The sequence below is a fragment of the Choloepus didactylus genome, chromosome 18 (assembly GCF_015220235.1).
Source record: "Choloepus didactylus isolate mChoDid1 chromosome 18, mChoDid1.pri, whole genome shotgun sequence".
Taxonomy (NCBI): domain Eukaryota; kingdom Metazoa; phylum Chordata; class Mammalia; order Pilosa; family Megalonychidae; genus Choloepus; species Choloepus didactylus.
Genome location: NC_051324.1, coordinates 8,008,921 through 8,027,342, shown reverse-complemented (window position 1 = coordinate 8,027,342; position 18,422 = coordinate 8,008,921). Strand labels below are relative to the sequence as shown.

Sequence of the window (18,422 nt, the reverse complement as noted above, 5' to 3'; positions counted from 1 at the left end):
TAAGGCCCCGCACGGACAGCTGTGTGCTGCCAAGTCTACACCCATGAGGAAGGAGGTCACACTTACCCGATTTACAAAACTGAAGACACCTTTATTTTCCAAGCAGTGCAATCCAGTCTACACAGGAGTACTCTGTATCACACTCATGATCGATACCCTCTTATTTCCATTTCATATGTCACTGAAAATCTGGCATATCATTTCACTAAAAATCACATAGAAGGCCCCCCAAATTGATTCAGTTTTCCCAAACTATATGTTTTCTCTTCATTAGTCAAATCAGCACTTTGCTGACGGTGGAATGAAATGCAAGCCTGACACTGACACCCATTAACAAGCAAGACTACACTTATGCTTCCAAGTATAAAAATTAACTCTGAATGGCAGAGAGCCTAATTTGACTGTTTTTCCAAATAGGCCACTAAGAACTCGAAGAGGAAAGCAAGAGCACTATAGAAATTAGCCTCTTTTCGTGGAAATTAAGTCCCATAATCTGCATAAGCAAGGGTCCAAGATACTGGAGGGGCAGCAGAGCTAAACTGGGGCCCCGTTTACGTGGGTGAAGTCACCAAACATGGCGCGTCCTGCTGTGTCCTCCGCGAGGGCCGCTCCTCACTGGCTTCACATCATCTTGGTCCTCTGGTCTTACGGATACCTGGGAGACTTTTGGTAGTAACCTTTATAGTGCCAAGAATGTATCTTCGATGAACCCCAGGGCAGGATGCCCTGCCCAAAATATACAGATGTTCTCATGGTATGAAGGCCATTCTGTAGGTTGCACATATACCAGCTCCTCTGGGAGACACAAAGCCACTGTCCTCTTTAGCGAGAGCGCACCGCCTCTGGCAACACCGCCCAGCTAACTCTTCTTTCGGTGCTCCCTCATGTGTGCAGCAATCGCACCAGCTATTTCTGCATTCTTCTTGTTCTGGCCAAAATAATCTAGAAACTCACCATCTGGTCCAATCAAGTACATTATTATTGTATGATCCACCTGCAGAGAACAGAGTGGTGGAGAAGAAAAAAAGATCAGTAACACAAGAAGTGACTAAATGTTGCAGAATAAGAGAACTTCACATTAATCCTTAAATAGTCTTTATATCTTCTATTATTTATGGTATGGGCCTAAGCCTATTAGAGCAACTTTGCAAGGATGATCTTTTATGATCCAGAAATTTGCATTGGCTATTGCCTGAAATACCAGCTAGAACTTGGGATTTCTTTTGGCTCAAACTGGTGTTGCCAGAGTAGTGCTGCCAGAGGCAGTGTGCTCTCGCTAAAGAGGACAGTGGCTTTGTGTCTCCCAGAGGAGCTGGTATATGTGTAACCTACAGAATTGCTGCCGGCCTTCCTAAAACAGTCAGTGCTTGTGGAACAGCAATGCTTGTTTGGAAAAAGTCCATGTTTATTAGTTAAATATCTCATCTGACCCCTCAGCCATATTAGAAAGAGAGATCACACAGAACTAAAAGTGTCAAAATGAGAAATTACAAAGTTCTTGGGTACATTCCTTTATGTTTTAGGCAGAATTTGCAATCATTCATTACTGCCTAAGTTCTGCTTGCCATGTTTTATGACAAGAAACCAGAAAACTAAGCACTAAGTTTAATGATCTAATCTCTAAATTCTAACACTACATTTAATCCTGATATTAGCTATTCAAACAGAAATTTGAAAACAAGTGTTTTTCTCCTCTAGGAAATTTTTTAATAAACTACACTGAACAATCCTACTTGAAACAAATCACCCTGGAAACTTCCCAGGAGCCATAAAAGCTATACCCCTAAGGAATCATCCTCAACTCATTATCCATTTTCCTGACAAAGTTCTTAAAAATGTTCCTAGGTCTTACTTAAGTTTAGACTAGTCATCAATTTTTTTAGTTACAGGCCTCCACAAATCTGATTTAAAATAAGTAGAAGATTTGGCTCTAGGAGTCCTTGGAATTTACCGCAGGCTTGATTGCCATTTGGCAAGATAAAAAGAAAAGATGGGAATGTGGTCACACATGCCAAACTGGAGACACACCCCTGATATACCCAAACATACACCATATATATGTGAGGTTGGTATTTCTTTATACGTACACATTCATAGAGATAGCAAATGGAAAGAGCCACTTGCCTGTCCACATAAGGAAAGAATTTACACCAAGAGAGCTGAAACAGCTGGTGATTTAATGGGTCCTGAAATAATTTACTGCAGGAGTACAGGAGATCTGTATTTCTCCACATATTTGATACAGAAATCAGAATTCAGACTCTGGCTCTCTCTTCAAGCCTTAATCTCTGCAGCTTATACCTTTTTCTTTCCTTTTCCTATTCTCTCTCTCCCTTAAAACAGACTTGCAGTCTGTTGAATTTACTTTATGAGGGTTCTAAAAATGATGTTCTAGTATGTAATATAGTTTAATCCATAGCTGTCAAGCTTGACAATGGACACTTCCCAGTATTCATCTGGGTTGTGGGCAGAGGAGAAAAAATTACCATGTTTTTAATATACAGTAAGTACTCCAAAGTTCTAATAGTTCCTAGTATAGAAAAAGGAAATTAGCACTTATTGACAAGTTCTTTCACTTGTTACCTTAACCAGTGAGACAGGAATCATCTTTCTCTAAAGATGAAAACTCAGATGCGAGAGAGTAAGTTACATAATTAGTTAAGTGCCAGACATATGCTTAGTACCTGGATCTGACCAATCTCAAAGTCCACAATCTTTCCATATCACCATGTTGCCACTATTTCTACTGGAATTCTACTAGGAGGCTGTGACCCAGTTTTTCGAATGGGTGAGGTTCTTTTAAAAGACATAAATTCCTATTTTTTTTGAAAAGGTAAGATATGCACATAAGAAAGAATAAAGGAACTCATACTGAACTTATACAATGAAAAGGAAGTCTTCCTCCCATCCCTGCCTCCCAGTGTCCCTCAGTTTTCCTCCTCAGAAGGAACCTCCATCACTAGCTCCTTCTGTATTCTTCCAGAGAAATGTGCTGCATTTACTGGAGGTTGTATATGTATATGTATACAATACACGTATACATGTGTATATACATACACAGTCACTACCACCTTTTTCTTCTTAAAGGCAAGTATCTGTATACCATACTTGCTTTTTCATTAATATGTTGGACATTGTTCTATACCAGAACATGTATAGTAGTTTTGTTTTAAGTGGTTGCTTGGTTTTCAGCTTTTGCACTTTACAAGCAATTCTATAGAGTATATCTGCAGGATAAATTCCATGAAGCAGAATTTACCACCTAAAAAGTGTTCATTCTAAATGTTGATAGCTATTGCCAATTTGCCCTCTGCAAAGGGTTTAGCTATTTAATTCCTATCAACAGTCCTTGAAAATGCCTGTTGTCTCAAATTCACTACAACAGTATATTTCTTGTTTTCCCAAATTCTATTTTCATGGTATTATTTTATCTAACTTTCTGACCTTTGCTGTTATAATAGGTGAAAAATGGCATCTCATTACACAATTTACATTTCTTTTATTACGAATGAAACTGAACATCTTTTCTTAGATTTGAAAGACATCTGTATTCTTTTTTCAAAAGTATTTTCAAATTACTCTGCAGATTTAGCTTTCAAGAGAACCCTTATGATTGGCATACCAGCTTACATATTCTATCAAGGTGAAAACTTCACTGACATTCAAAAGCCAGAAGTCTACATTTGTTGCTCTTCTTGAAATCAAGAAAACCTCAATCCATTATGCCTCGGAGTTAACCTTCACAGCTCTCTCTTAGATCGTAATAGGAGTTTCCCCATACCATCTTTTGGATGAATATCTATTACCTTACGATATTAAGAGACAAGATATCTTAATAAAAAAAAACCTAAGAGGCTGGAGAGTGTCTCCCCCTATTGGCTGATTTATTAAATGTGTATCAATGAACTCCTTGATTCTTATCAAAAGGTCAAATTCTCACAGCAACAGAACAGTATTTTTCCAGACAGGGTCTAGAATGTATTCTGGAGGGTTCAGTTTTATCCACAGGGCTATCTTATAATTGAGAACAATATTTCAGGGCCCAAACCTGTGTTTGGTATAAGTTTATTATCCCACTGTCACACAGCTGTACTCAGCAGGTCACAGGCTGATTTCACATGAAAATGATGCACTCTCACAACCCAAGATGGGGACCAGTCAAGGTGGACTATATGATCAAAGGTTCAAAGTATTTTAAACAGAAAAGCGTGGAGGGCAGTGCTAGTACAGTTGGGCATCTGAACTCAAAAAACAAGGACCGTAGCAGTCTGACCTAAACCATATTCCTGTGGTGAGCAGTGTTTTGGCTTCAGCAAAATATCTTTGGTCACTTTAACTGGATATTTCAAATCGGAGTTTTATAGGTCGCCTGATTTTGTTTTATTTGTAAAATTTCTTTTTGACTTTAGAAGTGTTTAAGAGCAAAAGCACACTTTAGGGTGTTACCTAGTTTAGGACTGTATATATTTAAACAATTTAATAAAAGTCACTTAACATTGGAAATCAGACTGATCAGCTCATCTGCTCTCACTCTCGTAAGATAAACCCAAAACCAGTCAATATAACTCTCTCCAGAAAGAATAAAGAAGCTAAAAGTTTTTCCATTTGCTTCCCTCTCATGATCTCAGTACAGCAAGAAACCACAGCAGAGTCCCTTTCTTTGCTGCCCTAAACTTAAGGCTTAAGGAAAATGTTCATTTTGTTCTGCTTTTCTCCCATGAATCCCTGTTTCCCTAACTCTACAAGGTATCAGAGTAGCACAGTCTGGAAGGTAAGATTAGTGTGGGGCCACAAGGCAAAGAGGTCAGAAGCTACTTTTAATTAAGCTATAGGGGTTCACAGCATGCTCGGTTCAGAAGTGAAAAAGAAACTACACCCAGCTTAGAGACTCTAAGCTCCACAGTGAGATGTCCCCTCTCACATCTCCCTTGGGACCCATGGGTAGCTGGTGGATCAAGAAGTTGGGGTCCTGGTCGTCTGTCCTTCTATAAAACAGCTATACAGCTGGAAAGGCCCTTGATGATTCATCATGGATAGAAAAAACCAGAGTAACTGACACAACTGAGAAAAACCTGAAATAACACTAAAACACCACTCAGCTTTTAATGTGATAGAAAAAAAATGTCCAAATTGAGAAGAAAGTTGCAGGTGGGGGGAGGGGTGCTTATCTCCTTCCTTGGGGCTTCACTGTCAAACCACAGGTAAGAAAAGGAGCAAAGCAACTTGGGCGTTACCCTGGGACTCGTGGGGCAGTGCCCATGAATGTAATGAACGCTCTTTAATGTAAGAGCTACACAAGTACAACCCAATAGTACTTCTGCACTTCATCATTAAAAAGCACATATTAAACACCTAATTATGCAAAGCATACAGCTGATATACAAGCAAATCTTACAGAAAATCCACCTTCCGATAGCTTTCATCTTTCCCCTGGCTTTTCAGAATTCTAATTTAACTGAAAAAATCCAGTTCCCGTGGCCTAAAACTGCTTCTCAAAAGGAGCATGTATATTACACCTATTCATGGGGATGCGAGGAGGACCAATACAATGTTTTTAAATTAAAATAAGTTTTGCCTAAAAATGATGGCTTCATTTCCAACTTGGTGCCCAAATATCATATTTCACTGAATCTAAATGCCACTGATTTTATACTGCCCCGTAATTTTATGTGCCACCACAAAGGAAAAACCAAAGATAAATAAATTGACAACAGTGAATATAAATTAAATGAGTACCCTTAAGAAATAAAAACAAAGAAATATGCTTCTACTATCCTTTCAAATATCCCAAATTCCTAAGGAACTGACAATGGTCTCAGGTTTTCTTTCCTCTCTGCAGCCAGTCAGTCATGCAGGGGCTGGATGAGCAGCTGGAGCCCGAGCCGGCCAGGGGTTAAGTCCAGGCCTCTACTTACTATGTAGTCCTCGTCCTCATCCTTGGGTCCTGGGCTGTAATATACTCTGTATGCCCGGGCCACTTGATCAATCTCTTCTTTTGTCCCAGTCAAGCCAATCAGCTTGGGAGAAAATTCTAAATAAAAATTAGAAAGACAGTGAAAACTGAGACACAAGCAAAATAACCACCCTTCAAGAGACAGTATCAAGTCATAAAGCAGTCCACTGCCACTTTCTTCCTGTGAGTCCCCAAACATTTCCTCTTGATTCAAAGGAAAGGGTAAGAAATTCACACAGAACAAATGAAAACTCTCCATTGTAACATACAACATATCATTTTATGATTCCTCACTAAAGAGCGGAGGGAATACATTTCAATTATTAAATCACACTTTTTACTAAATTAGTTGTTTTTAAGTACTTATATGTAGTTCTGAGATACATTGAGGTTTACAAGTATTATTATGAATTAAATACTACAATTTTTCTTGTATCAAGAGTCAAGGAAGTCTGCTTCACAATTAGTTCACACCAGGTCAAAATACCTGTATCTCATTTTCCAGCAAATAATCTCAACACAGGTATTGGGTTCTACTCTTTTTAATTTCTGATGAAGACTCGGACAACAAATACTCATCATTCCAAAACAGCAATTATAACAAGAGTTCAGAGCTAAGGGTAAAGCAGCATGTATTTGCTGCTAAGTTTTTGGAATTTACTTAAGTGAGCTGTGGAAATTATTTAAAATACCTGGATTTATCAGACTATTTAAACAGCCTGACATTTAACAGCAATATCTTCTTCCAAAGGTATACAAAGCCTATTTTCATTCCTTAGACTATTTCATTCTAAATTGAGAAAGTACTGAGATACTGAATAAGCAGGATGGCTTGCCTTTCTTTTCCATTCTCTGAGTAAACAAGAAGAGAAAGATAAAGCCTGAGTCAGCTGCACATCCAAACATTTAAGATTCACTGAACTGATGAAATTGCAATATTTTTCTAAATATTATCCAAGAATTTTTTTTAAAAATTCCCCCAAAATGCAATTAGTAATGGTCACACACTGCACAAAAGCACTGCTGAAGAAAATTACCATAAGGTGAAGGTATGGTATTTCAGTTTGCTACAGCAACGTGGATGTCTGCTCATTTGGGATAGTGATAGTTTGGTTAGTACATGTTAAAAATAATTGCCAATGTAGATGACTAATTTGGGATTACTTATTGTCCAATGAGCTCATAAATACCTGCTTTTTCTTGTTTAGGAAATAACTATGCTCCTGTCCAAATTTCTGTCTAACCTGCAAACTGTGAGCATAAATTCTATACAATAAAATCCCCAAGTCTTCAAGAGTAAAACAAACTTCTGTAACCTTGGGTTAGGCAAAGATATCTTAGATATGAAACCAAAAGCACTATGTCTAAAAGGACAAACTGGTAAACTGGAGCTCATCAAAATTAAAAACTGCTCTTCAAAAAACACTGTTAAAAGAGACTGAAAAGACAAGCCACAGGCAGGGAGAAAATATCTGCATATCTAATAAAGGACCTGTATCAAGAATATATTAAAAAAACTCTCAAAATTCAATAAAAAGAGAAAAAACAACCCCATAAAAATGGGCAAAAGATGTGACCAGACATTTCACCAAAGACGACATACAGATGATAAATAAAGAGCATGAAAAGATGCTTAACATTAATAGTCAGTAGGGTAATGCCATTTAAAACCACAATGAGATACCAATACACCGATCAGAGTGGCTAAAATGTGAAAGGCTGACCACTTCAAATGTTGGCGAGGATGTAGAGGAGCTGGAACTCTCATGTACTGCTGGTGGGAATGTAACAAGGTACAACTTCTTTGGAAACCGTTTGCAAGTTTCTTAAAAAGTTAAACATATCTATCACATACAATCGCCATTTCACACCTAGGTATTTACTTGGGAGAAATGAAACCATGTGTTTACATGAAGATTTGTACGTGAATGCTCTTAGCAGCTTTATCTGTAACAGCCCAAAACTGGAAATAACGACTACAACTCAGCAATAAAAAGGAATAATTACTGACATATCATACAACATGGATGAATCTCAAAATAATTACGCTGAATGAAAGAAGCTATACAAAAAAAGAGTGCGTACTATATAATTCCATTTACATGAACATCTAGAAAATGTAAACTAATCTATATTCACAGAAAGCAGATCAGCAGTTGCCTGGAGACAGAGGGGTGAGGGAGGCAAAGGGGGAAGGAAATAACAAGGGGCACAAGGAAACTTTGGGAGACATGTTTATTTTCTTGACTGTGGTGACAGTTTCACAAATGTCTACATATGTCAAGTTATCAAATTATGCACTTTAAATATATACACTTTGCCGTATGTCAATTATACTTCAAGAGAGCTGTTAAAAAATAATAAAATACATAAAAGGTCCTTCACAAAACAAGTTTAAAAATAACCTCCAAGTTTTAGAGGATATGCATTAGAAAGTCATATAATAAATATAAATAAAAAATTATTCATTAGTCCTCTAACCAGTAGCTTAAATCAATTTCACCATAATTAAAATTCAAACTCCTGATTTTTGAGCACCTATATTCCAGACACTATTGTAACAACAACAAAAAAATCAGATTTTTATTCTGATAACTCACATCTCTCAGCTGAGGAATCTTGAGTCCAGAGACATTAAGCAACTTGCCTAACTCACAGCTGAAACAGAACCTAAGTATTGGCCCTCAATTCTACTATAATTTGCAGTCTTTAAAAGTGCTTTCTAATAGGTTTTAACCTACATGCTGAGAGGTTTGAATTAAAATTCTTTTACTGAAGAACTAAAGGTAATAAACATGTTATGATCATAACAAACATTTTAGATTTATAAAATACATACGCTGAGTTAAGCATGTGCTTCTATTTAATAATTCATCTTTAACTTCCCAATGTACCTACCCTCAGAATGTACGTTTGCCCTAATTTTACAAAGGAGAGAATGAGCTAGAGATGGAATCAGAAGCAATGTGCCCTTACTCCCAATTCAAGGCTCTATTAACTGTTGATATATGAAGGAAAGTTCAAATTGCTCCTCTGTGACAAAATACAAAGAGCAATGTACCAGAAACAGAGAGATCTGTTTCTTATATATTTACTCACTAGCCACAGTCACAATTCTGACTCTCATCTGATCATTCACCTGTAAAATTGGGGATATCACCTGCCCTGCCTTCTTCACAAGGCACCGTAAGGTTCAAAGGAATGGATCCTTCAAAAATTGTAAGAGCTAAGTAGATGTAGAGTGTTATTAATAAAACATACCTTTCACATAAGTTGCAATGGCTTCTTTTGTGTCCCTCTCTGGGTCAATAGTGATGAAAAGCGGAGTTAAATTTGGTAGTGATGGAATACTATCTGAAAGAAGGTCCCATCAGTTAGTATTCACATTCTAAGGGAGTGGACAGAAAACCAGCAATTAGAGAACAGAAAGTGCTACAACGTGTTAAGGAAACACAGAGGAGCATCTAACATTCAGGGAGAGGTGACAGGGGAGGGGCTGGGGATGGCCCCCAGATGGAGCAGATCCATAGACTATATGTGGTGGAATCAGATAAATATCCTATCAAATACCTACAGCGATGTATAGACATTATATTATTCCTGATCACATCATGTGGATATCTTGTCTCCTAATCCAATCCAATTTAATGTCTGTAGCCCCCAGCCCCCACCCCCTCCCCCTCCATAAAGGGCAAGGTAAACTCTTAATAAGGACTGAATATTCTGGAACAATTCATTTCCACACCCTTTCATCTAATACAATGTTTTCTGGGTCATGATTGGTGCTAATAAATGCGACTGTTTATAATAAAACTACAGATGTCCTGGGGCCATCAGACAGTCCCAGGGGAAAAGCAGTGGCAGTGGCAAAAGGCTACAGTAAAGGAAGGAACACAAAAGCAGTTAAGGGAGAAACACCCACTGGCATTTCTGAGAGATCCATCAAAAAGGGCTTCCTCTGGTGGAGAATAAAGTCATAGGAATCAAAGCAAACAACGAGCCTAATGCTGAGATTTTACGTTCTCACGAACCAAATAATTACAATGCCCTACCTAACAGTAATACAAGAATGTGAAAAACAGCAACATTAGGACGTTTTTAGCCTGGTAGATTTCTTACCTATTTCATCCACGACTTGAATCATTTTTTCTAGTTCTTCTGGACAGATATCAGGGCAATGGGTGAAACCAAAATAAATCAGTACCCACTGGCCCAGGTAGTCCTTGTCAGTTTTAGGTTCTCCAATATGAGTTGTGAGGGAAAACAGTCCCCCGAGTAAAGGCTTTCCTAAACTTCGCTGCCGTTCCTTCTCCAGCTCTTAAAAGGACAGAAACATACACATCAAAATAAGTAAATAAACGAAAAGTCAATCTAACCACAAGTACTCAAGTGCCTGAAAAACAATTAATACTAAACTTTTTGTATCGTGTGGCACAAAATGTAGAAGAAAAGTCTCAGTCCTCAAGAAGCATAAAAAATCTTTTAAGAAAAATAAGCAAAAGACAATAAAACAAAATCAAATTACATGTTATGATATTTAGTAAGGATTACAAGAAAAGAAAGTAGTAAAAGTATTTCTTCCTGTTCCAGAACAAGTCAGTCCTAAGCCATTAGGAGTGGCCCTGCTAGGGGTGGGAGAGGGACCACCATGGCCCAGAGCATAATGTCTAGGCCCAAGCGGGGTGAGGCGATGGTCGGGCACAGGGAGTCTGAGCCCAAGACTGCCAGGGAGGGACAGCAATGGGAGGCCCTTGGTTACATAGAGGGGCACGAGCAACACATAAATGGATTAAGGATCAGAGAGTTACAAATGGAAAGTGAGTCAGAATTATGGGAAGGGGAAAAACTAGAAAGAACCCTGTATTATTGGAAAAGAACTGGATGCACCGGTCTGAATTTACGGTATCAATATATATATATAGAAATAAATACAGATATAAATGCATACATACATTTTCTAGCTCTGCCCACTGAGAGGATTTGGGAACACAGATATCCCAACAGCAATAAGCCCAGATCCTCACCTCTAATTATCATTCTTCACTAAAAGGAAACAGGGCCTTTGGAGAAATGGCTGACACTGATACCAGTGCTGAGACAAGGAAAACACAAGATGAGCTGAAACATCTTGTTGTGCCAGAGAGTAAAGAATTCAAAGAATATTGGAGACATGTCAAAAGAAAACTTAAGTCTGCCTGAAGGGGATCCCACTGGCCAAGCTGGGAAAATCTGAGCACCAAAATAAAGAGATTACAATTCTATGGAATAAATAGAAAACCATATTGATATAAATGAATAAATTGAAAATTTGATGGGGAACAGATTATTTATACATATAAACAATACATATCACAAATACACACTAATTACACGTAAAAGTAACTTCTCAGGGGAGAAACCTGGCAGATCCCACCCCACTCATATGATCAAACAGAACATCAACATAACAGGACCCGTGTCACCGGGTTAGATGCAATGAGAACACAGCATTTTTGTTGACGGTCCTGCCAAAGCTGCAGGACGTGAATCTAATGATCAGGAAACATCAAACAAACCAAACTAAGGGACATTCTACAAAATATGGGGTCTGGCTGGAATCTTCAAAGGTATCAAGATCATGAAAGTCAGGTAAAGACTGAGACACTGTAACAGATTAAAGGAGACTAAGGAGGACTAAGTACAAGGTATCGTCCTGAACTAGATCCTTTTGCTATAAAGGACATCAAGTGGCAAAATTTAAGGAGGTCTGACGATCGGAATGGTAGTAACATAGCAATGTTAGTTTTCTGATTGGAATGGTAGTAACATATCAATGTTAATTTTCTGATTTTGATGGTTGTATTGTAATTTTGTGGTTATGTTGAAGAATGTCCTTGTTTGTGGGAAATACACACTAAAGTATCTGGAGAGAAGGCATCTGAGAGAGAGTTTAGGAACACTTTTATGATTGTTAAATAATAAATTTTTTTATAAAACAAATATAATTATTGCAGGTGAAATTCCAAACTAAAGTTAAAAGAAGCTTGAATATTCTAGAATTGCCTCTGCTGCTAGTTTTCTAACTTCACAGTTTTGTTTCTTTGTGAAACTAAAGGAACTTACAGCTTCTTAGAACATAAAAATTATATTAATAAAATACTGCTTGTTATGCAAAACAAAAAAATATAATTATATATCAAGGTATAGCTCTTACATTGCTAAGGTTCTAAAGCCCATGAATTCTCACTCCCAGATTTAAACATTTCTTATTGTATAATCTCATCAAAAAAGACTCTCCAGCTAAGAATTAAAACCGATTTTTAGGTGATACTTTAAAGATTTACTGGAAACTTCTAAATCAAATCTTTGAAATCTTGGAATAACCACTAAAAATTTAGTTCTTATAAACAATTTCAAAACACTTGTTCAAGATGCTAATCCAGAGCAGTTCCTGTGCTCCTGGAACAGACTCCCCCACTCTCCCCTCCTCCTTTTCCTCTGCTGATGCCTAGCAGCATCTACACATACCGTTCACCATGCCTGACTCTTCCTGGAGGCCTTCCTGAATCCCAAGGCTAGGTTACCTGTCTGCCTTCCTTTGGTCCTCAGAGCACCCTCAGCTTCCTTCCGTCCTGGCAGAACCTCTTCTAGTGAATCCTTTACTTCTACAGCTGTTTACCCATCATGTGCACTTCAAAGGCTAGGCTGCATTTTAGTCACCTTGTACCCTCCCGTCCTGGCAGAAACTCTTCTAGTGAATCCTTTACTTCTACAGCTGTTTACCCATCATGTGCACTTCAAAGGCTAGGCTGCATTTTAGTCACCTTGTACCCTCAGGACTTTATATGCCCACATTTAAATCTGTTCACAGTTAAGTGTTTTAAAATTTCAGGCAGTGGTATTCTGAATTGGATCCTGCAATGGATAAAGGACATGAATGGAGAAACAGATGAAACCAAATAAGGTCTGTAATTTAATTAAAAGTATTGTGCCTATTTTAATTTTTATTTATTTTAACAAATGTATTATGGTTAGGTAACATGTTAACATTGGTAAAGCTTGGCAAAGGGTATATGGGAACTCCACATCATCTTTGCGACTCTTCCGTAAATTTGAAATTATTTCAAAATAAGTTTAAAAACAAACAAAAAAATGCTAGTCTGTAGACAGCTGAGAGATGGTATCTACTTACTTTCTGCCTTTTCTTTCTTGAAGTATTTCATTCCAGCCAGTAAAGCTCCTCCAACAGCAAATGTCAGTGCTAAGGACTTCCAAGAAACAGGCTACCAGGGCAGAAATGTCACAAAAATATATATTAGTATAATGTAAAAATTCAACTATTAAATTTATTATACTAATGTTTAATATAACACACACAGAGGCCTTGAAACACAGGATGTTTCAGGTTACTTCTGGATGACAAAACGTTGCAAGTTTCTGTAGATACAATTACACCTCAACTCCACACAGACAGTTACAAAGGCACCCATTTCCAGGAGAAAATTCCCCGCATTAATTTATTTTCATGTGAACAACAAAGCAAAGTTCAAATGCCATAATTAAGAGGTGTGACCCTGATCTCCACTGCTGATTTAAAAACCAGTTATATCACATGCTTGTGCTGATATCGACAATATAAATAAATCAAATAAGAGTAGAAAGTTCAAACATAAATCTGGCTTCCAGAATACACAAAACCAAAGTGGAAGACATGTCTACAAGACGAACTACCTGCAGATTGCATCACATTATTGCTTTGTATTCTTACAAGTCTCAAAGTTGGTAAGATGATGGCTACCTTGGTTTAATTTCCCCCGAAAATCCCCTTCTGTCACCTACACGAGAGGATAGTGGGTATTTTATTTGGGGGTTCAGAACTGCAGAACCGGATAGGACCCTTTCCCAAGAAAAACGCACACCCAGCATGCAACTAAAGCCTACATTTTGCTTCAATTTCAAGGTATTCATGGACATTCTGAAGGGAGATTCCGGTGGCAAATTATAAAAGTGCTCTAACACGGTGAACTTAAGGTTGAGACCCCTGAGGAAACCTGAAACAATTTTTGGCGCAAGAGCTGACTAAAATCTAAACCCGAGTACCGAACCACGTGGAGAGGGTGTAGGTTCTCAAAAGTTCTCTCTTTTAGGCTGGGGCTACCGGCGAACCAGGAGAAACGGAGATGAAATCCTGTGACCCAGGCAAGCTGACTGAGTTGAGGACAATTTCAGGCCAGGCCGAGAGGTTTTGGAGATTACGACCAAATGGGATGGGAATTCCACAAAATCGCCCGACATCCCCCACGAGCATGGAAGAGCTCCAGCTCTGCACTCACCCCGGGCTGCGAGGGGCGCGTGGGGTCTCTGCGGCCCTTCGATTCCCGCCCTGACGACCCCGGGGGCGGCGGCATGGCAGTGCCGAGGGCCCGGCTTCCCAGGCAGCTGCCCGCGAGCCCCGAGCCCCGCCACGCCTCCTCTCGTCGCACGCAGAGCTGCCTCGGGGAGGCTCTCGCGGTCGCCTCTGCGGGACCCCAACGCTCGACTCCGCGACATAAGAAACGCCAAAGGCGGCCATCCGGAAGTCGCACGACTCGGCCAAGGACCACTAGTAGCCCCGCCATGAGCTCAGAAGACCGCGCCCCTTTGACTCTTTGACCCGCCCCGCGACTTCCGGTGCCGCTCCTGCTTCCTCCGGAAGTCCAAAGGGGCCGCTCTATCCGCGCCCGCCTCGCTCGGTGGTTGCGTGGAAAGGGAGCGCGGTCGCCTAGCGGGTAGTCGGGGAGCTGTTCGCTGAGGAGCCCGGGCGCGGGTAGGTGGTTGCCGGCGGCTGGAGGCGGGGCTGGGTGTGGGCTGCGCTGCCCGGGTGGCTGGGGCCGGCCCGGCAGCGGGGCTCCGGGTAGGCGGCTGGCCCAGGGGTTCGGGCTGCGCGGCTGGGCCGGGCCGAAGTGGCTCAGAGCTGGGGGCGCCCTGCTCTCGGGGGGACACTCGGGGTTCCCCGGCATCGGAGACCGACGGGACCCGGCAGTCCTCATCTTACTCAGTTTGTTGTTGGCACCTTTGCATGCTCCAAGTAGAAGCAGACCCGTTGCACTTGAAATAATCCTGGATTTAAAAATTTTTAGAAAATTATTGCTAGTAATAATTTGAGTGGTTAGGACAAGGGCGAGTTAAATATGACCGAAGCGCCCGATGCTCCGTTATTCCCACATCATAATGTAACTTAATCATAAAGGACAGCCCTGTACAAAGTCTGTACTGCATCATATCCCATTCCTTTACTTGGTCCCCAGTGTCTCTGGTTGATCCCCCCATCCCCTTCAATTTCTCCATTTTGAGTTTGTCGAGTTCCCCGTCTGGAACTGCTTATCTTGCTTGGGTACAGCCTCATTTTAATAAGGCTGAGACAATACGTAGGCTTGTTTTATCTCTGCTTGTGAAAATAGTTGGGACTTGCATTCATTCAGCCTGCTTTTGTTTCTCAATATCTGCGATATTTAAAATAAAGTCCTTCCACCTCCGTTTCTGTAGTGGAGTTGCACAATACAGGAAAAGAAAGACAATTCGCCTTCTAATTCTCTTTCTGAACCACAGATCCCACTCCTGCATGGCTTTTTTTTTTTTAATTAAATTCAGTTTTATTGAGATATATTCAGATATCATACAATCATCTGTGGTGTACAATAAATTGTTCTCAGTACCATCATATAGTGCATTCATCATCCCAATCTATTTTTGAACATTGTCCTTACACCAGAAAGAATCAGAATAAAAAATAAAAGTAGAAAAGAACATCCAAATCATCCTCCTCATCCCACCCTATTTTTCATTAAGTTTTTGTCCCCATTTTTCTCCTCATCCATCCATACACTGGATAAAGGGAGTGCGATCCACAAGGTTTTCACAATCACACTGTCACCCCTTGTAATCTACATTGTTATACTATCATCTTCAGGAGTCAAGGCTACTGGATTGGAGTTTGATAGTTTCAGGTATTTACTTCTAGCTATTCCAGTGCATTACAACCTGGAAAGGGTTATCTATATAGTGTGTAAGAATAACTTCCACAGTGACCTCTCGACTCCATTTGAAATCTCTCAGCCAGTGAAACTTTATTTTGTTTCATTTCGCATCCCCCTTTTGGTTTAGAAGATGCTCTCAGTGCCACCGGGTCCAGATTCATCTCCAAGAGTCATATCCTGCGTCCTGGGTTTCCGCTAAGGGAGAAACAACTGCTGACTCAATGATTGTGGGACTGGGCGGGTATCTTAATGTGCATTGACCTAACTCGCCAAGTGCTGTTCTCCAACACAGGAAAGCTGTAGTCTAGTATTACCTGTGCTGGGGCTAGAGTTTTCTGGAATTTCTGCTCAAAGGTAGAAGAATTGTTAAATGGTTGCTCAGTACTTCAAATCGTTTTTAACCAAACTAATTTTCCTATACTGAAGTTGGATGTGGGTAAGATTTTTACCGTTTTATTTCTGTGTATTATTTGACCAGGGAAAAGTATTTCCTTTAATTGACAAAAAGACAGTGAGCATATGAATTATTGTTTGGCTCAATTGTAGGTTAATTGATCAAACACCGTCATGTTAAAACTGAATTCAGTGTTGTTTTCAGCTGATCTGCTAAATTTTATTTGCCAAGGTGAGTCTTGAAACAGCTTTAAACTTAGTTTGGTTGTTTACCAAAGCATTTTTATACAAATTCTTCATATTATACATATTAAATGTATAATACCAAATAAAATACTAGTTTCTAGAACAGTTCCTGGGACAAAGTAGGCATTTAATAACTATATATTGAATGAATTGCTAATACCCCTCTGAGCCTGATTTCATGGACTCTGAGTCATCTAGTGTAAACCTATCACTTTTATTACTGTTATTAAGCCACAAGATCACCAAATAAGTTAGATTTTTTTTTTTAAATTTCAATACTTGAAAGAGACAGGGCATGGAGAATATTAACTAATGTTTGTTCTATCAATAGTAACACATCTGATTAAACTTTGTGCTTGACATAACTTTAGGCTGGTTTGACTAGGATAGCTAGGCCCTAAAATATTATGTGAACTTCCTGTGCTGTAACTTGTTTGCTCTGTCTCAGGCCCAGACTAACCCCCTGCCCCCATACCTGACCACAAACATTTCCTGCCTGGAGTTCCTCCACTTTCCTGCTATTGCAAGATTTCACTCTTTTGGTAAGTTTCAAGACACTGGCCCCCCATAATATTTTAGCACCCCTCTTAGTCTTTCCACAGCCACCTATCCCATGGACTCTATATGCAAAGTTTTGCTCACCCACCCCGTCTCTGAGATTATTTCTGAGTGGCTCTGTATTGCAGTAGTGCCCTTTAATAAAGTCTCTTCTTAGTAAGGCCCAGGCTTCCTTTCTTTCTTTCTTTCTTTTTTCTTTTTTTGTCTTCACACAGCAGTGTTAAGGAAACATACTTTTCAGTATAGGGCTATTTTCCTTCACAAGTTCATCATAGATGCTTGAGGACTTTCTACAAGGAATCTTCTGCCAGTCTAATGTATTACAGAATTTTATTAGTGGTATCATCTTGCAGCAAGCTTTCAGCAATTAAGCATCCTGGATATTCTGTTCTTAAAAATCACTATGCCTAAGGTTGTTGTCACAAAATGCTGATTGCTAATCCTGCACCATGACTTTTGGTAGGAGTTTTGAGAGAAAATCTTGTAAAATTTTTTACGTTATTACATTATTGAAAACAGAATAATATTACATTATTCTGTTTTCAAAAAAGTTGCAGTAGTTTCAGTCATCTAGAGGCTCATTAAACAGATAAATATTCATATAAATAATTTTAAAATGCTTTTCTTAACATGCTTACAGTGGATTGCGGTTTACAGAATAGTGTGTTGTGTGTTGTAACTCAGTTAAATCTTATAACAACCTGATGAAGTGACTTTCCTTTTATTACCTTAGGAAAAACAGACAACAATCAGTTCCAGCTCTTCAGTTTCAAAGCTTTCAGTACTTCATCATAATACCTCTTAATTAAAACCTAAGTAATAGCACATCATAAATGATGCAGGTAAAATTTCTGAAACAAAGTTCACTAAAAACTTTCTATTTTCCTTTCTTTTCTAAGGCAAATGCCTCTTCTAATTCTCCCAGACTTTATATTCTTCTTAGAGATGCTTTTTCTCAGAATGCTTTTTTTTTAAAAACTTTATTTTATGGACATTTTATATTACACATAAAACTAGAGAGTATAAACCTCAAGTACCATTACTAGCTACAACAATTATTATTTATCCTTCGCTCTCCCATTTTTTAGTTCTCATGGGAAAGGGGGTGGTATTTTGAAAGAGTTCTATAACATTAGGATACGTATTAATTTTAAGTTTCCCCACCAGTGTTGGCTTTAACTTTGATCTCTCTCACTCTGTCCAGGAACAGTTTTCTGAGCTCTCTGGCATCTCTCTGAACCATAAAATGAAAGACTCTGAACTAGCCAGGATAGTCA

General features: G+C 39.1%; 2 protein-coding genes across 6 annotated transcripts in view; one reads left to right on the top strand and one right to left on the bottom strand.

Annotated features, from left to right (window-relative positions):
• Positions 1 to 70: 70 nt before the first annotated feature.
• Positions 71 to 14,579, bottom strand: LOC119513345 (protein SCO1 homolog, mitochondrial). Its single transcript, XM_037808477.1, has 6 exons — positions 14,266 to 14,579; positions 13,125 to 13,215; positions 10,073 to 10,270; positions 9,215 to 9,307; positions 5,916 to 6,031; positions 71 to 994 (listed from the first exon to the last, which is right to left on the bottom strand). Exons 1-6 carry the CDS (start codon positions 14,548 to 14,550, stop codon positions 860 to 862), a joined length of 918 nt encoding a protein of 305 aa, XP_037664405.1. The 5' UTR covers positions 14,551 to 14,579; the 3' UTR covers positions 71 to 859.
• Positions 14,580 to 14,670: 91 nt separating this feature from the next.
• Positions 14,671 to 18,422, top strand: part of ADPRM (ADP-ribose/CDP-alcohol diphosphatase, manganese dependent) — an 11,950-nt gene continuing 8,198 nt past the window's right edge. Inside the window, exons 1-2 of one of the 5 annotated variants that reach the window (XM_037809539.1) lie at positions 17,069 to 17,129; positions 17,879 to 17,987. The gene's annotated coding sequence lies outside the window, so the exon portion shown is untranslated. Of the gene's footprint in view, positions 14,739 to 17,068; positions 17,130 to 17,872; positions 17,988 to 18,422 lie in introns of those variants that run through there. The other 4 variants (XM_037809535.1, XM_037809536.1, XM_037809538.1 and 1 more) reach the window with 4 other exon arrangements.